The 23,973-nt window shown below is 34.3% G+C and overlaps 2 protein-coding genes across 6 annotated transcripts; one reads left to right on the top strand and one right to left on the bottom strand.

The window, feature by feature from the left end:
* Positions 1–6,520: 6,520 nt before the first annotated feature.
* On the top strand, positions 6,521–12,207 carry LOC133822088 (RNA-binding motif protein 25). Of its 5 annotated transcripts, XM_062254303.1 has the most exons (8): positions 7,713–7,794; positions 7,914–8,546; positions 8,694–8,941; positions 9,075–9,227; positions 9,682–10,093; positions 10,228–10,914; positions 11,023–11,597; positions 11,743–12,207. In XM_062254303.1, the coding sequence occupies exons 2-8, from the start codon at positions 8,540–8,542 to the stop codon at positions 11,995–11,997; spliced, it is 2,337 nt and encodes a 778-aa protein (XP_062110287.1). In that variant the 5' UTR covers positions 7,713–7,794; positions 7,914–8,539; the 3' UTR covers positions 11,998–12,207. The 5 variants fall into 5 exon arrangements, with proteins under 5 accessions (XP_062110285.1, XP_062110287.1, XP_062110288.1 ...); XM_062254301.1 differs by lacking the exons at positions 7,713–7,794; positions 7,914–8,546 and adding an exon at positions 6,521–7,207; XM_062254304.1 differs by having other exon boundaries at positions 7,719–8,094.
* Positions 12,208–13,616: 1,409 nt separating this feature from the next.
* On the bottom strand, positions 13,617–15,786 carry LOC133822087 (equilibrative nucleotide transporter 1). The gene is made up of 2 exons (XM_062254300.1): positions 15,047–15,786; positions 13,617–14,590 (listed from the first exon to the last, which is right to left on the bottom strand). The coding sequence occupies exons 1-2, from the start codon at positions 15,582–15,584 to the stop codon at positions 13,860–13,862; spliced, it is 1,269 nt and encodes a 422-aa protein (XP_062110284.1). The 5' UTR covers positions 15,585–15,786; the 3' UTR covers positions 13,617–13,859.
* Positions 15,787–23,973: the final 8,187 nt, after the last annotated feature.

The raw sequence follows: 23,973 nt of genomic DNA, 5'->3' as shown, positions 1-23,973 counted from the left end.
AAAAGTAAGATACTGTAAGGCACCGGCCAGACTGTGGTACTTGGTGGGATCCTCATATGGTGAATCTGTTGAAGCACCCAGTTTTGGTTTGGTGTCAACCGGAGTCGGACAAGAGATGCAATTAGCCATACCAGCTCTTTCAATGATCTCCGTGGCATACTGTTTCTGAGACAAAAACATACCATTAGCATTGCGGGATACAACAATCCCCAAAAAGAAGCTTAGAGGACCTAAGTCCTTCATAGCAAACTCGCCACCCAAAAGTGCCATAAAATGCTTCCTCAATCGATCTGATGAAGTTGTAAGAATAATATCATCAACATATAACAAAATATATGCCATATCCGAGCCCTGTCTGTAAATAAACAATGAGTTATCAGATTTACTGTGAGAAAAACCAATAGTGGCCACAAAATCTGCAAACCGCTGATACCAGGCCTGCGGAGCCTGTTTTAGGCCATATAGAGATTTCTTTAGTAAACACACATGATCAGGGCGACTTTTGTCGCGGAAACCCATGGGCTGATGCATATAAACTGTCTCATTGAGATAACCATGTAAGAAAGCATTCTTGACATCTAACTGGTGAATAGGCCAAGATTTAGAGATAGCAATGCTAAGAACAGTACGAATAGTGGTCGGTTTGACAACCGGACTAAAAGTCTCATCACAATCAACACCCTGCTGTTGAGTTTTCCCATCACCTACAAGACGGGCTTTATGCCACTCAAAATAACCATCAGATTTCCGTTTATGGCGAAAAATCCACATGGACCTAATAACATTCACCTCAGGTGGCCTAGGTACCAATTCCCATGTTTCATTAGCAATAAGAGCATTAAATTCATCTAACATTGCATTGTTCCAATTTGGGTCACGAATAGCACTAATGGGATCTTTAGGTAAGGGAGATATGTTAGTGGAAGTCATGGTAGCAAAGTTGGAAAAATATTTCGAATTTGGTTTGGAGATACCATTTTTCACTCTTGTTGTCATATGATGGGGAGTTGGTTCTGACAACGATGTTTGTGAGGGTGTTGGTTGGTCTTGGGTGGGCTGATGGGTTTGTTGTGTGGCTGGCTCAGTTTGCGTGGGGGTAGAAGGGTGCGAAATGGACTGCTGTACGGGTACCTGCAATGTGACAGTACCGTGTGAGATGGGGGGGCCTGATGGTGATGACCCAGCAGGGGAATGGCTGGGCATGAGTGGGCCAGCAGATCCCACATGCCCAGTAGGAGAAGCATGGTCAGTGTGTTGCTCAACATTTTGTGGGTTGGTGCTTTAAGTATGAATATGATGGAGAATTGGATTAACATCCAAAAAATTATAGTCGGCTGAGTGAGGAGTATGAAGTTTAGAAAATGGGAATTCGGCTTCAAAGAATTTCACATGACGACAAATAATTATTTTTCCACTAGACATATCATAGCACTTAGAACCTCTATGGTTTGGAGCGGGACCAAGATAGACACAAGGAGTGGACCTTTCTTGCAATTTATGAATAGAAGTGGACGGAAACAAGGGAAAACATAGACAACCAAACACACGTAATTCTGAGTATATGGGATCACATTGATATAGAACTTGAGTGGGAGACTGAAATCCTAAGACTTTGGTTGGTAGTATGTTTAGAAGATATGTGGCCATTTCTAGAGCATGATGCCAAAAGGAGAGGGGCAAAGAAGCATGAACAAGGAGGGTCCGAATGATATTGTTTATGGATTTTATGTGGCGTTCGGCTTTTCCATTTTGAGGTGAGGTATGGGGGCAAGAGAGACGAAATAACATGCCATGTTGATAAAAAAACTCTTTAAAAGTGCCATTTATATATTCTGTGCCATTGTCACATTGGAAGGTTTTAATGTTACGGTCAAATTGTGTACGAATTAGACTATGAAAAGATTTGAACAAGTGTTTGACTTGTGATTTCTTCGCAATAGGAAACGTCCACAAAAATTTACTGTAATCATCAAGAAATAGAACATAATAACAATGGCCAGAAGAACTCATGACAGGAGATGTCCAAAGATCACTATGAATTATATCAAAAGGAAAAGCAGTGTGCGACATAGAATCATAAAACGGTAATTTTGTGTGTTTTCCGAGAGGACACGAGGAACAAAAAGTCAGACAAGCCTTATTACAATCAATAAAATTTTTACTACTAAGAGACCTAAGAACAGCATCACCAGGATGTCCTAGACGATTATGCCAAAGATCGGATGATATAGCGGTAAAGGCTGAATTATTGACTGGAGGAATGGCGTGAGAGTTTGAGAAGAGAGGATAGAGGTCACCGGTACTGTCACATCTCAGAAGTCTGGCCCCCGTCTGTAAGTCATTCACAGAAAAGCCAAGGGGGTCAAATGCAACGGAAACTGAATTATCAGTGGTGAATTTTCAGACAGATATTAAATTCTTAATTAATTTGGGAGCATGCAACATATTTTTCAAATTAAAAGGAGGGTATGGAGATGGTAAAGTAGTACTACCGTGACCGACAATTGGAATTAAATCACCACTACCCACAACAATGTTATTGTTTTTAATGCTCGAATTGTCATATGCGAAGTTGCACCGGTGTCCATGTAAAAATTCCTGTCAGGCTGAGAATAGGAAAGAGTGTTCATCGCTGCCTCAATGTCTGTAGGAGTATAGCTGCTTGAGGGAGCTACGACATTGTATGCCTGAGGTCGCAAGCCCAGAATGCCTGGTCCAGCTGGTCGAGGCCCACCCTGTGGAGCAGAGGCTTGTCTTGGAGCCCAGGTTGCAGCCAGGTATGGACATGGAGGAGGGTTGGGCCACTGAGCAACCCAGGGGGCGTAAGGGGCCCAAGCTTGCTGCTGCCAATTAAATGGCACATGCGGCCCAGAAATTTGTGGGCTTGCTTGTCCATTATTATATCTTCCTTTCCCAGAAGCTTTAGAATTGGATTTCTTTGGTTTGCCTCCTTTAGAACTTGAGCGAGACGATGAAGAAGAGGTGGAATTGCTGTCCGTACTGTGGTGGCTGCCGGAGCTAGCGACGAGGGTCGTCTGGGAGCGGCTGCCTGAACCTCCTTCCTTGGATAGGCGATTCTTGATAGTTCGTTCAGCAAGTTTAAGACGAGAGCGGCAGCTCTCGAATGAAGGTAGGGGCTCTTGGTTTTGGATGATATCCACCGTTTCGGCATAGGCTTCAGGCAACCCAGCCGTGAGTTTGAGCACCAACCTGCTATTGGAAAGAGGAGCATCCACATCGGCAAGGCGATCGGCCAAGGATTTGATGTGATTGCAATAGCTATCAATCGACGAGAAATTCTTGAAGTCAAGATCCGCAAGTTCTTCTTCAAGATGAGTAGCCCGAGAAGCCTTGTTGTCTTGGAACATGGACTCGAGACGTGCCCAAGCCCCTTGAGCAGTGTCGTCTTTGAGCAAAATAGCATGGAGAAGATCGGTGGATATAGTCCCATATATCCATTGAAGGACCGCAGCATCAAGACGCTTCCATAGGGCCGGGTCTGCGGCTTTGGAGGCGGCATTGGCGGTGACTTCTTTTTCCTCCGTAGGAGGGATTATGTGGTGATGCAAATCATGGACCCTAACAAGAACCTTGAACAAGGCCGCCCAAGAGTGATACATACCATGCTCCGTATCCAATGTGATGGGGATAAGGGACTTGACATTGGTGATTGTGAGAGCAGGATGGAATTTCGTTTGTTCGGCCATGGAATAGAGCAGCGGAAGAGGAGAAAAAGAAGAAGATAGGCGTTTGTTAGGGAAATTTGGATCGGTTTAGACTGATACCATGAAAGAATGTAATCTCTTGCCTTTCTCATTAGTAACGTCAGATTATATACAATGTACAAAGAGTAATCTTAGCCTAAAAACTAGGAACTGATTAGCTAAGAATATGGACAGAATATTTACAAGATAATCTTCTTAACGTCAGATTATATTTACAAATTATATACAAATATAGAATATATGTATCATATATTCTAACACTTTTTATATTTTATGATTATTCTAATAAGAAAATTTATTGTTGTGTTGTTATATAATTTTTAGAGATTAAAAAACTCAATTTAATTTTTTTTAGTTTTAGTTCTATTAGGCATCTCCAAGATATTAGCTCAAGAATGACTCCTAAGAAAGGTTGTGAATTAGAGTTTAATACTTTTTGCAAAAATCTTACAACTCAACTATCTATTTCTAGCAATTTATGACACTTTATGCTAAAAATAGATAGACAACAATGTAGTAGCCAAATAAACATAGTGAAATGAGGTTAATAATAGTATGATGCAAACTCTCAATTTTTACAAGGTTCAGTAAAACTAAAATCACCTACATCATTTGCCTTCAAAGCATCGAACTTTGAGTTCTACTATCAAGCCAAGTTATAGACTTGACTAATCATTTTACAACCAAGGTAGTTTTCACCAAGGTGTTGCCCAAACCTCTTACATGGATTGTTCTTCGTTGCCAATATCACAAATGCCAGATTTTTGTAGTGGCAATCTCACTCTAACTGGGTTGTTGATAAACTGATGCTAACCTCACCAAGTGTTGATTGTTGAAGTGTCAATCTCACTCTTACAAAGATAGATGAAGTTTAAGTACAATAAAGCACTCTCTCTAAATATGATAAATAGAAGGTAAAATCCTAGCAAGAGATGCACACACACAAATGAATAAACACAAATTTGACTCAAGTGTGTAAAAAGTATTTAGATGTGATTTGAACTATGTAAAACCTTATAACACTTTAGACAACTTAATACTATGATATATAACTAAGGTAAGGTCTGTATGAAGCTTAGAAATAAGTTTATTTATAGAAAAACTCAAAATATAGCTATTTATAGCCATTAGAATTGTACTAGCAAAATTTACGATTATAATCTAGGCACAAGTGGTCGACCAGTTGCACCTCAACCGGTAGTCTAGTTGTCAGCAGATAGGAGACACTGTTTTCGCAGATTTTTTTTTTTCAAAATTCAAGCAAATTAATCTCTTATTTCAAAATCGATTCGCATATGGTTCAAGGCGTAAAACCCTTAATTATGCATTATAGTACATATTTAAATTTTGTGCTTTTGAAATTACCTATTTTTTTTAAATAAGTTGTTGAACAAGTTAGTGAGCCAATTAAGCGATTAAATCAAGTTTGGTACATTCAAATCAATTCACAAGTTTATAAATTATATAACTAAACCTTAAGTACACTAGTTTTGGAATCTTTGATGTCATCTTGACATTCATTTAATTGTCTTGAAGCTTTAATTTTTTCTTCTTGATAATATACAACATAAATTCTCTGTTACAAAATGAAGAATAGTTAGTAACATCAATAATCAAATATTGTATATCATCAAAAGAATAGTGATGACCATTTTGTGTCAACACAAATGTGCACTAATTTGGTGCAAAATACCAAAATATTGTGGAATCTTTCCCTTGTTGCTATATCATTAAATCATGTTGAAGTTTTTGCACTTCATGAAGCAAGCCGATATTGTGTATGGTTGAGATCAAAAAAACTTGTGAATTACCGATCAATAAGAATCCAATTGTGTTATATGAAGACAACACTGCATGTGTAGCTCAAGTAAAGGAAGGTTACACAAAAAGTGACAAAACTAAACATATCCCTTTTAAATTTTTCTCGTTTACACAATAAATAGAAAAAAGAAATGGTATAGATATCCAGTATATCAGATATAGTAAAAGTCTATTAGATATTTTCACAAAATTCACTTTTTAGTACAATTTTTAGGAAGTTGAGACATAGTATTGGAATGCGTCGTCTACAAAATCTACGAGGAATACGGGTAATGTCACTCCAAGGCGTAGTCTATTCAACTATACTTTTTTTTTTCCCTTACTATGGTATTTATCTCAAAAGTTTTTCCTAATAAAGTTTTTAAAGAGGGAGTATGATGTAAACATTTCAATAAGAAATCTCTCCCAAATTCTCTCCTTAATCTCTTGAATTTTTAACATTTCTCTTTAGTTTTTACAACATATATATCCTTCTAAACAAATAAAACAAATAAAATTGTGTGTTTGTCAATTAAGTATAACAACACACTGCTCTTTTTTCTTTATTTATTTACTTCTTTCATAAGACTTACCACCACTTAGAGGCACCAGCAGTTTTTTTTTTTTTTTTTTGAGATGACTGGACACCTTTAGAGTGGAAAAAAAATTAAAGCCAGATTGGATTTAATTTATTCACCCAATTATTATTTTTTATTTATTTATAGGGTTTGACCCATTCATAGAATATCAATTATCAATTGATGTTGGTCAACAATTAAAGATGGAAACTAAAAGCCAATAATTGATGACAAAAATTTATGAGTGGATTATTATATATGTAAAGTCGAAAAAGATTCGATTTTTTTTTTGGTTTAATTAGAAAGATTCATTTTCATCTTTTTTATTTTGTTAAAGAAAAAAAAAAGAAGAAGTATTCTTTATCTATACTTTTGATAAATGGGCTGAAAAGAGCGCTACTGGGCCTCGGCCTGGTTGGGTTTCCTTATAATTCTCTCTCTCCTCTTTCTCTCTCTAGGGCATAGAAAGGAAATACAGAAACTCAAAAGATTCACAGATTTAATCAAAGAATTCCTTTTCACTCACTCACCGATCTCTTTCATACGAGCTTCTATCCATGGCGGACGCTTCTTCTTCTCCGGCAAACTTAGAATCAAACCCTCTTAACGAAAATCCCACCACCGCCACTCAACAAACCCAATCCAATCCCGTAGTCGCCTCCGCCCAACCCCCACAACTACCACCGCCCCCGCTACAGTCTTCGCAGCCAACGCCTTCACCTTCCATTCCCGTCGCAGCAAGTCTTAATTCGAATCCAACCCTAGTTCCTCCTCCTCCTCCTCCGTCCGTCTCGTATGCAGTTCCGTCGGTGGCCGGTGTCCCCGCCGTTCAACCGTCAGCGCCGTCATTCCGTCCGGTTCCTCACTTCACCCCTGTACCGAACCCGAATTATCAAAATCATATCATTCAAAATCCAGGTGTTCAACCCCCTGGTGTTGGCTCCGTGCCGATGGCTCCTGGAGCAGCAACCGGCGGTCCTGGTGCTATGGCGATTCCTATGCAGCAGCCATTGATGCCGTATCAGCTCGCCCCTGGACAGCCTCTTAACCCTGCTATGAGACCTCCGTACGCGCCGATGCCCAATGGATACGCAGCCATGCCTGGTGGGTTATTCGTTTCTACGTATTTTTTGTTAATTGGCTTTGATAAATGTTTGAATGTTCAAAATTCGGTTAAAATTTATTGCTTGTGAATTTCCTTATCTTATGAACAAGTTGTTAAGTCTCATTTCCCAGTTTTGGTGTTTACTCTTTTTATAGTTGTTACAGAAACTGGATAGTTGTAATGGCTGATTGGTAGTTTTTCCGCAGCTACAGGATGTATAATTTGATTGAATTAAAAAATTTAGAATTTTTAGAACGAGTAGATAGGAAATGGTGAAGAAATAACATTAACAAAAATTTGATTGAATTAAAGTCATAGAAGTTTTTGAACGAGTAGATAGGAAAATGGTGAAAAATAACATTTATGTTGAACTAACTGTACTTTAAATAAAAAGCTAATAATAATGTTGGGGAAGAGTATGTTAGAGCAGAGCTCGGAGTTTCTTAAAACCAATGTGTGTCAGTTAGATAAAGGGTATCGATGACGGGATGTTTTCTCCTACAGTGTCTTGATTGAATACGGTGAGAAAGGTTGGAAGGCATGCTTCATATTGCTTAGAGATCTCCCCTCTACAACTCCTTTTTTGGTATGCACATATTTGCTTTGTTCTTTTGTTTGTCTTTAGAATAAGAATTTAAATGAAACATTTATTATTCCTACAAAGATAATGGCATTTGGATCTAATTACAAAAACTATATACAAAGGTTTAGCAAATTATATTGCTCTCATTTTTCACACGAAATGGTCGATGATCGGGGCATGCTCAATTAGTAGGATGCTCTCTGGTAGTTTAAGGATACTTTCCCTTTAATGGGTTTATCAAGTGCCAGAAGCACACCATGTTTGCAACTGAGTGCTCATTAGCCTTGTGTTCTAACTTCTAAGGTATCAAAATTCTTCCAAATAAAGGTTATTTCTCTTTTTTCTTTATTATTTGATTACATTGTGTGTTGGTGTGTGATGAATACTCAATGACGTTTTGTGTTTCATCGTCTCTTGCTTCGTGATTCTTCTGCATCACTTTCTCTTCAAATTTGGGATGAGTGGAAATGATCATAATCATATACAAATTAATTTTTTGTTTGCAACTGCTTTTGTCTGTATGAGAACTAGTTGGAGGTTCTGTGTTACTGTACTTTGATTTTTGTTTTTGCAACTGGTGGATGAAATGTTTTTCAAGGATGCTATGTTGCAAGTGGGTGCATAAGGTAAGGTATTTCCTGTATCTATGCTTTACAAAACATGCTATTTTTTTATAATGTTTTCTTCAGGTTTTCTGTTCAGCTGGTGATAGTTTCCATGCCTATGCTGCCATCTCTGTTTGCTTTTAATGTGTGGTAACAACAATTAGTTATTCTTCTCAATCTATATTTCCTTTAATATGTCAGTGTGGGTTATCTTATCAAAATATATTGTGATCACAGTATTCAGTATGTGAATTTTCTCTGATATATTTGTCTAGATATTTGTTTTTATTTATGTAGGACTTTCTCGGTATCCTTCTCCTTATCAAACAATGGTCAGACCATTTCGACCACCTGGAGCAATTGGTATGGGGGTACTGTCGCGCCCACCTATTCCAGGGATTCCTGGAGTTCGCCCGATTATTCCTCCTATTGTTAGGCCAGCTATTGTCCCTAGTGTTACTCCTGCTGAGAAACCACAAACCACTGTATATGTTGGCAAGATAGCACCCACAGTTGAAAATGACTTTATACTGGCTCTCCTTCAGGTAGCTTAAATACTTACAGTTTACTACATATGATCCTTTTGTCCCATAATACCAATAGGTTATTTTATTTTAGTATGAACTGTACAAGGAGCTATGCCTTTATGGTTTTTAATGGTCTTACATTTGTTTAAAGGTTTGTGGAGCTGTCAAGAGTTGGAAACGTGGCCAAGTGCCCACAAATGGGACTCCTAGAGGCTTTGGGTTTTGTGAGTTTGAGGCTGCTGAAGGCGTGCTTCGTGCATTGCGCTTGCTGAGTAAATTTAATATTGATGGGCAAGAACTTGTGGTATGTCTGGTTTATTTTCTTATTCATTTATATTTTGATGCCATTTTTTAAAGTCTTTTGCTATTTCTTGTCAGACTTGGTGTAGATTAAAAAAATTATTAGTTGATTGGTGTTATCATAGATTCATAGATTAATAGTCACTTACAATAGATTTTTTTTTATAAATAAATAAAATTAAAATGGTTCAATGTAATTAAGAGCTTCATTGGACTGTACGACAAATTTTCATTCATCTATCTAAAATTCCAATATGTTGTAGAGTGATAGCCTTGATCATGACTTTGCAAAAAGTTCCAAATGGCAGAACACCTTGCATGTTACTGTGGGAAAATGATGTATTTACCTTGAGTGAGTGTTTTTTTGGGGGACTAGAGAAATTCATGTTGTAGCTTTGTCAGAATTACTTTGTGAATTTTAGTATGTAATATTTTTCTAACTTTTAATCACCTGGCAGTTGAATGTTAATCAAGCAACAAAAGATTATCTCACACGTTATGTTGAAAAGAAAGCTGAAAACTCTAAGAAGGTCAAAGAAACTGATGCTGAGGCAACTGCTAAAGAGGGTGAAGGTGTAGTGGGTGATGAGAAGAATAATGACCTTCCAACACCAGCTGCAGAGGAGCCAAAGGAGGACAATGATTCAGTGAATAAAGAAAATGACAATGCCACCTTTGGGATTGTGACTGATGAGGACAAGGAAGCTGACCAGGTAGCTTCAAAAAAGCTGAGAAGCATGATAGAAGAGAGGATGAAAAACAAACCTCTCCCTCCACCTCCTGCCCAAGCACCTAGTGATGTCATTGGGAATTCCAACTCAGAGCTGCCAGCAAAATCAAGGGATGGGGACTCTGAAGCTGATAAAAATGGTATTGTGTTAATTTTTCTAGTTGGTATAATTTTTATGTTTTTTCAAGATGCTGTTAAAGTTTTTTGTAATTTAATTTAAACATTCCCTAGGGATATATCCTGATTCTGTTGGTCATTTTTCATGATCTTGCAGATGCTGTCGATGAGAAGAATGATGATGAGCTCACTAGTGACAACAAACAGGTAAGTGAGAATGATAGACTTGATATCAGCTCACCTGATAAGAATAGGAGGAATGATAGAAGAAGCAGAGAGAGAGACAGAGATCGTGACCTGAGAAGGGATAAAGAGCGAGAGATTGTAAGATACGAAAGAGAAACAGAGCGAGAACGGATACGAAAAGAGAGGGAGCAAAGGAGGAAGATTGAGGAAGCTGAGCGCCAGTATGAAGAATATCTCAAAGAGTGGGAGTACAGAGAAAGGGAGAAAGAGAAACAGCGACAGTATGAGAAGGACAGAGAGAAAGAAAGGGAACGTAAAAGGAAGAAAGAGATTATATATGAAGAAGAAGATGAGGACGATGATTCGAGAAAAAGGTGGCGAAGAAGTGTGCTGGAGGAGAAGAGAAAGAGGAGGCTTAGAGAAAAAGAAGATGACTTGGCTGACAGACTAAAAGAGGAACAAGAAATTGCAGAGGCCAAGAGGAGGGCTGAGGAGGAAAAGCTGCAACAGGAACAGAAAGATGTTTTGAAGAGCTCACTTGATCATTCAACCAATGGAGCTGAAGAGGCTATGTTGGTGGAAGAATCCAACACTGAATTGAAAGATAAAGCCATGGAAGAGGATTCTGAGGCTGATTCTAGTCGTGAAAATTATATTGGTATGTTATCTTCTATACATTTTAATTTATTTATTTTCCCTTATATTTTCTTGAGCTTTTGTTTTCTTCTCCTTCTTGTCATTTGAACGAGGTTTGCTCGTGTTACAGGGGAAACAAATTTACAAAATGGTAGTACCAGTGATGAATCGACCATGGCTCCTCCTTCTGCTGCGATAGATATGCAACAAAATGGCAATGTCACCACAAAAAAATTGGGTTTTGGTCTAGTTGGGTCTGGAAAACGAACTACTGTGCCTTCTGTCTTTAAGGAGGATGATGATGATGATGCACACAAGGATAAAAAGATGAGGCCCTTGGTTCCCATTGACTATTCAACGGAGGAACTACAAGTTGCCCAACCGACTGTTTCCGGGACAACTCAATCACATTTGGTTGCAGCTGCTGAATTTGCTAAGCGAATATCAAATGTTGGTCCCAAGGAAGAGAAGCCTGACACTGAAAAGGAAAGAAAACGCACACGAGAGCGGAACGATGAGGATGTTATTCGAAGTAAAAATGAGACCAAGGAGAAGACTCATGATACAGATCGAGAACATGGGATTGATAAAGTAAAATCAACAGACAATAAGAAGCTTCTGGATGCAAAACAATTGATTGATATGATCCCGAGGACCAAGGAGGAGTTATTTTCTTATGAAATAAATTGGGCCATTTATGAGAAGGTAATCATTCTTTCTATGCTTTTATTTCAAGTTAGTCTAGTTGAACTAGTTATGCTTATAAAATGCTCCATTGAATAAATAGGCAAGTTTCCTGATTGATAATTACAAGTTGCTTAATCATACTTGAAACGTTCTGCTTTCCCAGCACGCTTTGCATGAGAGAATGAGACCGTGGATCTCGAAAAAGATTACGGAGTTTCTGGGAGAGGAAGAAACCACTCTGGTAGATTACATTGTGTCTAGCACTCAGGATCATGTGGAAGCCGACCGCATGCTGCAGCTTCTTCAATCGATTTTAGACGAGGAAGCTGAAATGTTCGTTCTTAAGATGTGGAGAATGCTCATCTTTGAAATTAAGAAGGTGGAGACAGGCCTGTCAACTTCAAGATCAAGAACATAATGTGTTTGTTTCTAATTCTAAGTTCTCTCTTGTTTCTTTCAATGTTGCCTTAGAATGACTAATTGTAGTACTTGTCCTAATTCATATGCTTTCGCACCCTTTAGATTTGATCTGAATCTGATAAATTGCTGTAAAGGCTTAAACCATATTCTTCAGCTGTATTGGTTTTAAGGTTATCTTCACTATAAGCAAATGAAACCCATTTTTGTACTCTTGTGTCTCATGTATTATCTAAGAAGAGGCTCTCTGTCTCTTCCAATTTTTGTATTGTCAGAAATTGATTGTCATGCTTGTCATGGAACTAACCAGATTTTATTGGTTTAATCGTCATTCTACCAATTAAACTAAACTATCGGTTTGTAGTTTGTATTTTCAGTTCAAAGCAAACTTTTCACACCAATTGAATTAAAATACTTATTTTAATATTGTTACAAGTGTAGATTAATTTACATACCAACAAAAAAGAGTGTTGGTATAAAGCATCTTAAGTTGCTCACAAAATGTGGCACTTTTAGTGTAGATTATTAAATTATAATAAATAGATGTTTTAGTTTACATTCAACAACATAAAATATCATTTCATATATAAGAGTAATGACATCTGTAAAGTTATGAACATTTGGTGCATAATTTTAATACACATTTCATTATTATTATTCATATAAATAGTCAATTCATGTAAATTGCTCACACAGCTTTATATGGTTTTAAAATTAGGTCACTCCCTTCTCTAAATTTATAATACATCACCACAACTTAATTTTTCTATTTTACACATACAACAATTTCTATATATTTTCTTGACATTATTTAAATAATATATATTTTACTATATATAATACACAAAAATTCTTCCATATTCTCTCTACACCATTTAAATAATATATATTTTTTACTATATATAATACACAAAACTTAAATATCAATCAAATTATTAAAATATTGTTGAGACATGAATAGTATTTCTCTCAATTTAAAGAAACACTATTCTATTTTTTATATCATTTTTTAAAGAATAAATAATATTTTTGCTCCTGAATTTTTAACACTATTAGATTGTGTTCTCTAAAAATTTAGAGTGCACACGTTTGTAACACTTAAGTACCTAAGTTATTTTTTTGCTGGCGAAAGTATATTCCGTTCATGTTTTGTTGCAGTTGTTTATTTTAACGCTAAGTCTACCACGTGACGTCAAATTTGCATATAACTTGGGTATTTTTGCTGTAAATATCTCATAATTTAAGTACTTTTGCCACATATACTTTCACCGCAAATATTAATTTAATTTGTTACTTTCGCCAACATGTTACAAACACATTTAACGGTTGGAATAGACGGATGCAACAAAATATGAACGAAATGTACTTTCACCGGCAAAAAATAACGCTACAAACTTAATAATTTAGGTAATTGTGCTTACTATATTGATTACAAAATGAAACTTATCTAAAGAATCTAGCAAAATTTATTCGGTATTTTTGAACACCTTATCCTGCAACAGTAATCAATGCCCATGTTATGTTTTTCGGTTAGTGCATGAGACCTAAAAAAAAGAATCTTATGTCAAGGAATAATCTTTTGTTCTTTCTTAAATTGGAATGTGTCAGTGTCACAAGAAATAATAATGTTTGGGGAAATTGGCTCTGGAACCAGAAAACCACATCCCAAGTTTCAATTGATTAACATGAAACAACTAAAAATTTACTATTAACACCAGCATTCACTGTTCACATGCAGCATAATAGCAAAATGGGATTTACACAGCTTTTAAAGAATGGAGAATACCGAAAGAAAGTGGTCATTTTTCCCATCCTTTTTACCGAGGGATTTAACAACAAATATTGTACAAATTTGTTCACAGATCAGATAACCCAAAACCAAGACACAACTGAACCAGAAGCCAGACCAATAACCAAGAACAATACCATCACAATCCCTGCAGTTTCTGAATGTTGTAATGGAACCACCTTGGGAGCCAAAATCAACAACACACTGGTCAAGTAGCCATTGGTAAGACCCAAAAGGCAAGTCAATGTTATCACTGGAATCTCAGTCCGCAAGAACTTTGGACCATGTATGCAGCCATAGAAGAGTGGGAAAAACAGCAATCTCACAATAGATCCACCAACAGCTACCTTTGTATTCTCAAGGAGATACAATGGGGTCAAACACTTCCCAACCATGTCAAAAACATTGTAGGCAGTGATGAGAAGGATTGAGTACCAATCCTTGAGAAGCGCAGAATGAACATCCTCAGTTATGTAACCTGGAAATATAGACAAGGTCACAAGGTAGACAAGGACAACTCCCAATCCATACCACTTGATTCTACCAACAATTTCCCACAAAGTTGATCTCCATACAGCTCCAGTCAAAGGACCTTTCTCCTCTTCCTCCTCATTCACAGCTTGAATCTTCAACTCTCTGTAATACTTCATAACTGGAAGCCTAAGAGCCACATTGTATAGAACAATGCAGATCACCATGACAACTACTGAAACAGCGAAGTAAAGGTTTGCACTTTTCCTAAGGCCATGAGCATCTTGTGGGTATACAGATTTTGTAAAAATCCTTAGAAAAGACACAAGAACTCCTGCAAAGAAAATAATAATAACTTGAATAACTTGGGCAAATGCAATGCTATGCTACTTGAGTGAAATTCTATTGATGAAATGGTGCCATAGATAAAATAAAAGACAGAAAAATATTTTTTCCCCAAACTATTGACACTACCTACTCTTGCCTTCTAAACTATTTTGTTTTCTATGTTAATTCTCAACTATTCTGGGATATTTAACAAGCAAGAAAATTCAGACAACAAGCGAAAAAAAATTCAGGGACAAGAGTTGGGAAACTTTTTGTCCTAAATGCAATAGAGCAGAATATGCTACAAAAACAAGTTCTGATAACATAATTCACAAATTGAAATCAAACCCATAAAACAAAATAAAGTCAAAAGAAAATTCACAAGTTCAGATTCCAGAATAGAGCCATGAAAAGATTAAAATTTGAAAGAAAACAAAATTACCAATTAATAAGAGAACTGTACCTGAACCCGCGGTTCCAGCCACTACAGCTTGCATGTACCTCTCTGGCAACTCACCGGCGGACCCAATGGTCCCACCTTGGACCAAGGCATCAGCCACGGAAGCAAGCACAACCGCAGCCACGGTGACGTAAAACCCATCGTACAGCCCGACCCGACCCTTGATGTAGACGGCGTCGGTAATGGGCACGACGAGCAGAGACACGATGAAGAGGCCCAGACCTATGTTGATACGCAAATGAGCGTCGGATTGAAGGGAGTATAAGATGATGAGAATGAGGGCGACGAGGCCGACCATCATGTAAACGACGGCGAAGATACGGTCGACGCTGATGTCTGGGTAGATGAAGGAGAAGTAATCGACGGCTGTGATGAAAGCGTTCCATGGGAGGAGATACCCAAGACCCAGAATGAAGTAAATTATGTATGCGAAATGGAATGAGTCTTCGGGTACTTTACCGGTTGCGGTTAAAGTCTCCGACGTTGGGAGGAGAAGAACAGACTCGGCGTCGCCATCGGAGGTTTGAGCCGTCAAACCCATCAGAGAGATCAGCTAAATTTTTTGAATGGGAACGGCTTTGAATTTGGAAATGAGAAAAGAACAAACCAAAGAAAAAATTGAATTGTTGGTTGTTGTTGCTTAGCTAGTTGGTATTTTTTCTTGCTTTTTCAGAGTCCAACCATAACTTTGGATATAAATCAATAGTATTTTAATTACAAAAATTAATTAATGATAATGATAATAATAGAGTAGAGGAGCTTTGGTAGCCGAGTTACGACACCGTTTTAGTAGTTAGAAATGGAGAGTTGGACAAGAAAGAAAGAAAGAAAGAAAGGAAGTTAATTGGGATAGTGGGGTTCATGTGGAGAAATGGAACAAGTTAAACCAACGAGTCAATGACTTTGGTCTCACATGTTATTGTCTGTCTCTCTCTCCACCTAGATATTTTTTCTTTTTTTGGGGTCCTCATGCTTGCCCCAGTAGGCCAAAATTAATAATCCCAAGTTTTAAAGTCAACTTCGGAAGTCATCTTTAATGTATATGATGTTTTATATTTTTACTTTTTTTAGGCTTACTAATTTTTTTTCTTTAAAAAATCTGCATTCAAATTTTCAAAAATAGGATTTTTAAAGTTTCATAATTACAAATATCATGATTTTAGGAAAAATTACTAAAAAATAATTTGAAAATAACTTAAAAATAATTCACTGGACTAACTAAACATCAACAAAATAAAACTTGAAAAAATATGAAAACAACTTGAAAAAAAAAAGACAAAACCATAAAAATATAAAAATTTCTTTAAAACTGTAAAATTGAAAAAAAAAAATTTGACCATAAAAACATAATTTTTAACAAAAATTAGTATTTTATATAAAAATCCCAATGTATATTTCTTTTGGATATGGACTAGGGCTTTGCAAACTGCCCATCCTAAATAAATTGATCAAACTAAACCAAAAAAATTGACAAAAAATACAATCTGAATAATTCAATAAAAATTCAAACTACCCAATGAGAGTTATACTAATTCGCCCAATATAACCCGATTAATTTTTTTTTATTTATACATACATATATTGCGTATATTATTATATAATGATATGTAATATTAAATATTATTTTAAAAAATTTAACAATGAATTTAGAATAATATGTTTAAGTTTGGAAATGGATACTATACTTTAAGTTTGTTGAATCTAATTATTTGAACATTTAAAAAAAAAACTTAAGATTGGTTTTGGCGGGTTAACCCGACCAAACCACCTAAAACATTGGACAGATTAATTCTTTTTTCTTAATTGAATGTATTAGAGTTAGATTTTTGTAACCCGATTTTTACATTGAGTTGATTAAAATAGGGAAATTTGTAGCAAAATCATTAAGTAGTTCAAAATATTACACTTAAATCACTAAGTTATTTTTTTGTGGCAAAAATTAGGAAGTTGTCTGAAAGATTGAACTTAAGTCATTAAGTAGTTTTTTTGGCAATAAAAATCAGTAAGTAGTCTAAAATGTTGCACTTAAATCACTAAGTAGTTGTTTTGTTGCAAATGTCACATTTTACACAAATTTTATCTTAATTTTAATTAATTAATAGTTGTCTAAAAATATATATTCATAACATTATCAATATAATAAATGAAATCTCTTTTAAAAATAAAAAATGATTTAAAAATTTATAATATAAAAATATTATTCAATACTAGTTAGATTAAATTTTGGAAAATAATACATCTTAAATTGAATTAAAACTTAGTATATTTCAAATTAAATAATTTTTCATGGTATAAAGTATGACTTTTGCAACTAAAAAACTACTTAGTGACTTACGTGTAATATTTCAAATTACTTACTAACTTTTGCCACCAAAAAATCTATTTAATGGTTTAAGTGCAACCTTTCAGCCTACTTATTAATTATTTCCGCCAAAAAAACTACTTAGTGACTTAAGTGCAACTTTTCAAACTACTTAATAATTTTTACCGCAAATTTCTCATTAAAATATGTTATAACCTAACCAAATCGACCAATAAACACCTTTAATATGGACATAGAAAGCAAACTCTTTTTTACTATTTTTGTTTAGTGAATCCTCTCAATTATTATTATTATTATTATTTGGATCAGAATAGTCTGTATTATAATTAGGATTGAATAGAATATATTTTCTTTCTAAATAAGTTTATTATCTAGCTTAAATACTGTTAGGAAAACTTATACAGAATCTTTATTTATTTTTATGTATATCTAATATTAAACAAATTAATACGAGATAACCTAAAACATGTTTATAAAATTGAATTCAAAGAGAAACAAAGAATAGAATACTTACAGTATACGCAACAGAATTAAAGAGTTATTCCTTCAGTTTCTCTAACTCTTGTTTCCTCTTTGTCGCAGAGTATTATCAAGAAACTGAACCGATCTTCTATTTTCTTCACAATCTTCCAATGTATCCTTAGAACCACCTAGACTAGTGTAGACAATTCTCAACACATGAGATATATATAGAGAGAAGAAGAGAAAATAACAAATAGGCTTAGAAAATGACTTGTGTTTAAAGAGAATCTAAAACTATCAGAAAATCTGACTTGTGACTTATCAAACTTGTGTTTTGACTTCTCTATAAGAACTCATTTTATAGATTTTTTTTTTTTTTTTTTTTTTTGAAATTCTCATTTTATAGATTTAATTGGGTCATTTAATTTAATTAAAAAATCAATAAAATAATAGTCATTTTGAAGCCCTAGGTCAAAATTATCATGGGTTATAGGCCCGTGAAATTTCCCATTTGATTATAAGCCTATTGGACTTAAAATCAAGGCCTGTATTATTTTCTATTGATTTAATTAATTAAATAATTATTTAAATCATTTGTCAAATTAATTATTTATAATTTGAACCTTGATTTAAATTTATTTATTAATTTAGATACCAATTTATCTTAATTAATAAATCTGCCATAATTTCTCTTTTCTTCTCAAAATTACACAACTCTGTGAAATTATCCAAAATTGACCTGGTCAACTTTAATAATTCTAATTGATGATTAAATAAATTAATTGAGACTATCTAGATAATTTTATCCAAGGTACAATGGGGACCATGGGCCTATGAAATCAAGCTCCAATAAGTTATCATAAATCTAACAAATAAATTTACTAACTTATTAATTCCTCGTGACTCCACTATAGACTCGGAATTGCACTCTTGAATTCATAGAATGCTCTATAACAAATATAGATACGCTATTAATCATCCATCGTTACAACCACAATTGTCACTCAATCCTCTATAGACGGTCTACAATGAGATAGGACTAAAATACCGTTTTACCCCTCATTGTATTTTATCCTTAAAACACTTAGTTCCTTGTAAATGATATTTTAGTAAACTAATTTAATTACTGAAATGAGATCTCTATCATTTAACACTTTAAACCAAACTAAAAGGAAACTATCGTTTCACTTCTTCATCAGAAGCTATAGATGTTCATATCTATGATTAACACTCCCACTCAATTATACTACCGAGTTCCCAAGATGTAAGTATGGGCTAGTCCGTAGGGTAAGCTAGTAACGAATAAGTCAAAGAACTCAAATAATACAATCAGTTAGAATACTAACCACTCAGAATTGAGATTGAATTGACCTATGGTCAACTATATGATATGACTATAATAGATAATAACGGTATGTTTACTTATCTTATCAACTGTCAATATCGGTCCTGTCCGATGTAACATATACATCCGATCTTATATACTTTGCTAATGTTCTGGAAAGAACATAACACTGTAATGTGTAAGTAGATCATATCGTAGATTGACAAGTCAGTGTAAATCCTGTGCACTGACTAATCTTAGGACTAACTTATTTTGAACATATAATCATATTTATATTCCACTGTGATTACATCACTATAAATAAGATTAGTTATATGCTCGGGATTTAATAGAAGTTTATATTAAACAAATAATCATGAAAATAAAACATGTGAGCAAAATGATTAACCAAGTCAAAAAATGATTTCTATTCTTTTATTGATAATAAAATGACATTACAAAGAATTTGAGTTTTAATTAGGGCATAAAACCCCAACAAATACATGCTTAGTTAATTTATGACAATAATGTTCAAATTTATACTAATATGAGAAATAGATGTTCTTAAAAAATTAGACACAAAAAAAAAAAATTAACTCCAAGTTTGTTTTGGTATAATGAATAATTGTTAATAGCCAAATCCACCAAAAAATATATGAGAAGAATACTTTAACCGGTAAACCAATTGGTTGAGTCTAATAAAGTATCACCACAAAAAGAGTAAGAGAGAGTTAGAGTTTTGACTTGAAAGTCCTATAAAATACATATACAACTGTTCCTGCAGAAATTAAAAAAGAAACAAATTTTCCAAATGAATTTTCTGGGCTGAGTCGTGGACTTTAGTTGCTTTCTTTAAGGCTCTGCCAAAATCGTACTAGACAACCTATCAACCACGACATCCTCATGATAAAACAACCAGATCGCTTTTGTCTCGGTATCCTCCTGCACAAAAGAACACTGTTCTACGTACACCCCATGATTGCCTCGAAAAAACTCAGAAAGAATGTTTGTTTTTGAAAAACTAGAAAATGTTGTCTCTTCACTTGATCTGTCTTTCTATCAAAAGCCAGACTATTCAACGGGAAAAGAAAACAATGAGAGAGATTAGGAATGACTCATTATCTTGTTTGACGGATCTCTTTATAAAATGCTTTCTTTAAATAAGTTAATTAATAATAAAAATATTTATTAAAATATTTTTCAACAAAAATAATAAATGTTACACCAACTAGCCAACTCGGTCGGACGGCAGCGCGCATGGGCAATTGTGTGTTTCCTCACCCATGCGCACAAAATTGGGTACCCTTTGAGGTACATCCCCAAAAGTAGAGCTCCCACTAAATATACTCTTAAGAGAGTATTCCAAATCATGTGAGACTCATTCTCTTTGGGAAATTTCAATTTTTATGCTTGATAAAAGTTATAATTACAAAAAAATGCTAGGCATATTAAAAATTACAAAATAATGCTCTATTTTGGCACTTTACCCAAAATGCCCTTTCCACTTCTTCGACCTGGTTCGATGGTGCTCGATGCCAGCTCGATGAGACCTTCAAAATCATGATTTTTCATGAAAAATGACTTTGCTCGATGGTGGTTCGATGGTAGTTCGATGGTGGTTCGATGGTGCTCGATACCAGCTCGATGAGACCTTCAAAATCATGATTTTTCATGAAAAAATGACTTAGCTCGATGGTGGTTCGATGGTAGTTCGATAGTGGTTCGATGGTGCTCGATGCAATTCTTGTAAGAGACATAATTTTTCACTCGAGTGTCCGTTTTGGGTGATTTTTTTTTTAATTTTGGGTATTTTTTCAAGATCTACACGTTTAACATGTTAATATGCACATTTGGGAAGTTTAAAACTTAAAAATATACCAAAAGATGTCTTAAACATGAGGTATGTTTGCAATTTTGTATTTTTACAAGTGTTACACTTCACAAATGTTCATATTAACATGTCCAACGTGTAGATATTGAAAAAATACCCAAAATCAAAAAAAAAATCACCCCAAACGGACACCCGAGTGAAAAATTATGTCTCTTACAAGAATTGCATCGAGCACCATCGAACCACTATCGAACTACCATCGAACCACCATCGAGCTAAGTCATTTTTTCATGAAAAATCATGATTTTGAAGGTCTCATCGAACTGGCATCGAGCACCATCGAGCCACTATCGAACTACCATCGAACCACCATCGAGCAAAGTCATTTTTTCATGAAAAATCATGATTTTGAAGGTCTCATCGAGCTGGTATCGAGCACCATCGAACCACCATCGAACTACTATCGAACCACCATCGAGCAAAGTCATTTTTCATGAAAAATCATGATTTTGAAGGTCTCATCGAGCTGGCATCGAGCACCATCGAACCACCATCGAGCAAGGTCGAAGAAGTGGAAAGGGCATTTTGGGTAAAGTGCCAAAATATAGCATTATTTTGTAAATTTTAATATGCCTAGCATTTTTTTGTAATTATAACTTTTATCAAGCATATAAATGGAAATTTCCCTTCTCTTTTAACACCCAAAAGACACTTTTCAAATTTTAATATTATTTTTAAATAAGTCATATAGTACAAAAGGTACCAACAACAACAAACCAGCAAAGATAAATAACATATTTAATATAATATATGTTTTTGGAAGAACAAAGAATTCAGATAATTAGAATCTTTAACCAAAAGAACTTTGCTAGTAATATTGGCTTAAGTAATAATAATAATGGCAACAATGATTATAATAATATAGTATAAATAAATGGTCATTTGGTAAAATAACTCTTTTTTTAAAGAAATTTTGCACTCTAGCTTAATTTTGATAATTCTTTGCAAAATGTCATTTGACAATTTAGCTAACTACACGAAGATTTTAGACAATTGATCGAAAAATTCAGACAACCAATTGAAAAATTTAGACAGTTAGCCAAATTTTTAGACATATGTCATTTTGTAAAAAAATATTAAAAGTAGATCAGAATACAAAATTACTTCCAATTTCTCATAAATAAATTACAATTCTAAGTATAGATATTATAGATGAGTTCATTGTGCAAAATTCATCAAACATGGACAGAAATATTTCTTGTAGAGGTTATAGAAAGAGCCAGAGGTGCATCTTGTCGGTCCTTATTTTTTCTATTTTTCTTATCTATCTTCACTCATTATTTTTGTGTTCGATGCATAATGGAGGCCAATTATACTAGTAAATAGAGCCAGCAATTAGAATAGTACTGAATAACGGATCCAACCTCAAAATTACCAATTTTTTTTTTTAAGGGTTTATACTTTTTTGGACCCTGTGTTTTGTTCCATTACCTGTTTGGACACTGTGTTTTGACAAATTACTTCTTAGACCATATGTTTAATAAAAATGGTTAAAATAAAACCCTAAACCTGATTTTGGTCAATGATTTCTCTACTAAAATCACAAATAATTTACTAAACTAACAATTCAGAACAAAAATAAAATAATTCTGCTTAAAAACTGTATTGTTATATTCAATTTTGTCTTCATCAAAATTGAGTTTAGGTTTCTACCATTTTACAAAATACAGGGTCCAAAAAGTAATTTGTCAAAATACAGGGTCCAAACAGGTAATGAGACAAAACACAAGTCCGAAAAAGTATAAACCATTTTTTTTAATTAAATTTCTTAACCATAATTATAAAAAAATTGTATTAAATTTTGTATTCTATTTTATTTTATTATTATTAGTACTAGAAGAACAAAGTGAGGAAAAAGTGAGATTTATTTTTAATACTAGTGTTAGTATGTGCTTCAATTATAAATTTTAATACTAAAGGTAACAACCTTGTATGTTAGTTTCTTTTATTTTACTCATCAACAAACTTGACAACAACAACCATGTTTCTCACATGGTTTGAAGCAACTTCAACTCCATGGTTTGAGGAAGAAGCTTGAGAGGTATATATTTTTTTTTATATATATTTTTTTAAACGAATGTTGTTCGGTTGATGAGAAAGCTAAGAAATTGTTTACTTTGATATTAGAATCAATAATTCATTAGAATATAAATGAAAATCTAAAACAGATATTTTGTTTTTATTATTTTTTTAAAAAACTCATTCAAATATAAACAAACACGACTTGTGAGAATTTTTTGCTAAAGCCAAATCTTACCGAACATATTCTATTTTTATTAAATTATATAATATAAATGTAAATTATTGCCTTTTAATATTTAATGTGTTTTTAAATATAACATAACTTTAAAATTATTATCACGTTGTATAGACATTTTAGTCAAGATAAAGAAAGCCTGATATATATCTAACAATGTTTTTAAATGATAATATTCTAATTGTGTATGACTATTTGTGTTTATAATCCTTCTCAAGCTTGGTTGAGTTTGGGCTTAGCCCATTATTCATTTTTTGTCTTTTTTCTAAGAGAATCATGGTTCGATGCTCTAGTATATGTTGACAACGTGGTAATTATCACCTTTCGGCAAATTGCCATCTGTTTCCTTGAGCAATATTTTTCATTAAATTATTAAAACCAAATTTGGAGTATGGACTGGACTGGACTGACTTCGATCATATCAGCCTGCAGAATCATATTAAAAACTCACATTACAAAGTGCTTTAACGACCATTTGTCTCTTCTATGTATCAGCTTCACATAAATCCAACTCTTCCTTGAAGACTAATAAATTTGCTAAAAGACCCTTTTTCATTCTGTAACAACTCATTCTTATTAGCATCATTTCATTCGAAATTATGCCAAGATCATGCATAGTTATTCAGTTGACTCGTAATGTTTGGCTAATTTTCTAAACATAACATCAGCTTCC

This window comes from Humulus lupulus, chromosome 3, assembly GCF_963169125.1.
Source record: "Humulus lupulus chromosome 3, drHumLupu1.1, whole genome shotgun sequence".
Classification (NCBI taxonomy): domain Eukaryota; kingdom Viridiplantae; phylum Streptophyta; class Magnoliopsida; order Rosales; family Cannabaceae; genus Humulus; species Humulus lupulus.
Note: the sequence above shows the minus strand (reverse complement) of the source record. Positions and strands in the feature narration are given on the sequence as shown.

What these genes read in the sequence shown, in the direction of transcription:
- LOC133822088 (XM_062254301.1), top strand. Translation starts at nt 6,661, where the DNA reads ATGGCGGACGCTTCTTCTTCTCCGGCAAACTTAGAATCAAACCCTCTT. An exon ending in CTCTGAAGCTGATAAAAATG is followed by an intron (nt 10,094 to 10,227) that starts GTATTGTGTTAA and finishes ATGATCTTGCAG; the next exon opens with ATGCTGTCGATGAGAAGAAT. An exon ending in ATTGGGCCATTTATGAGAAG is followed by an intron (nt 11,598 to 11,742) that starts GTAATCATTCTT and finishes CTGCTTTCCCAG; the next exon opens with CACGCTTTGCATGAGAGAAT.
- LOC133822087 (XM_062254300.1), bottom strand. Translation starts at nt 15,584, where the DNA reads ATGGGTTTGACGGCTCAAACCTCCGATGGCGACGCCGAGTCTGTTCTT. An exon ending in GGCTGGAACCGCGGGTTCAG is followed by an intron (nt 14,591 to 15,046) that starts GTACAGTTCTCT and finishes TTTTCTTTGCAG; the next exon opens with GAGTTCTTGTGTCTTTTCTA.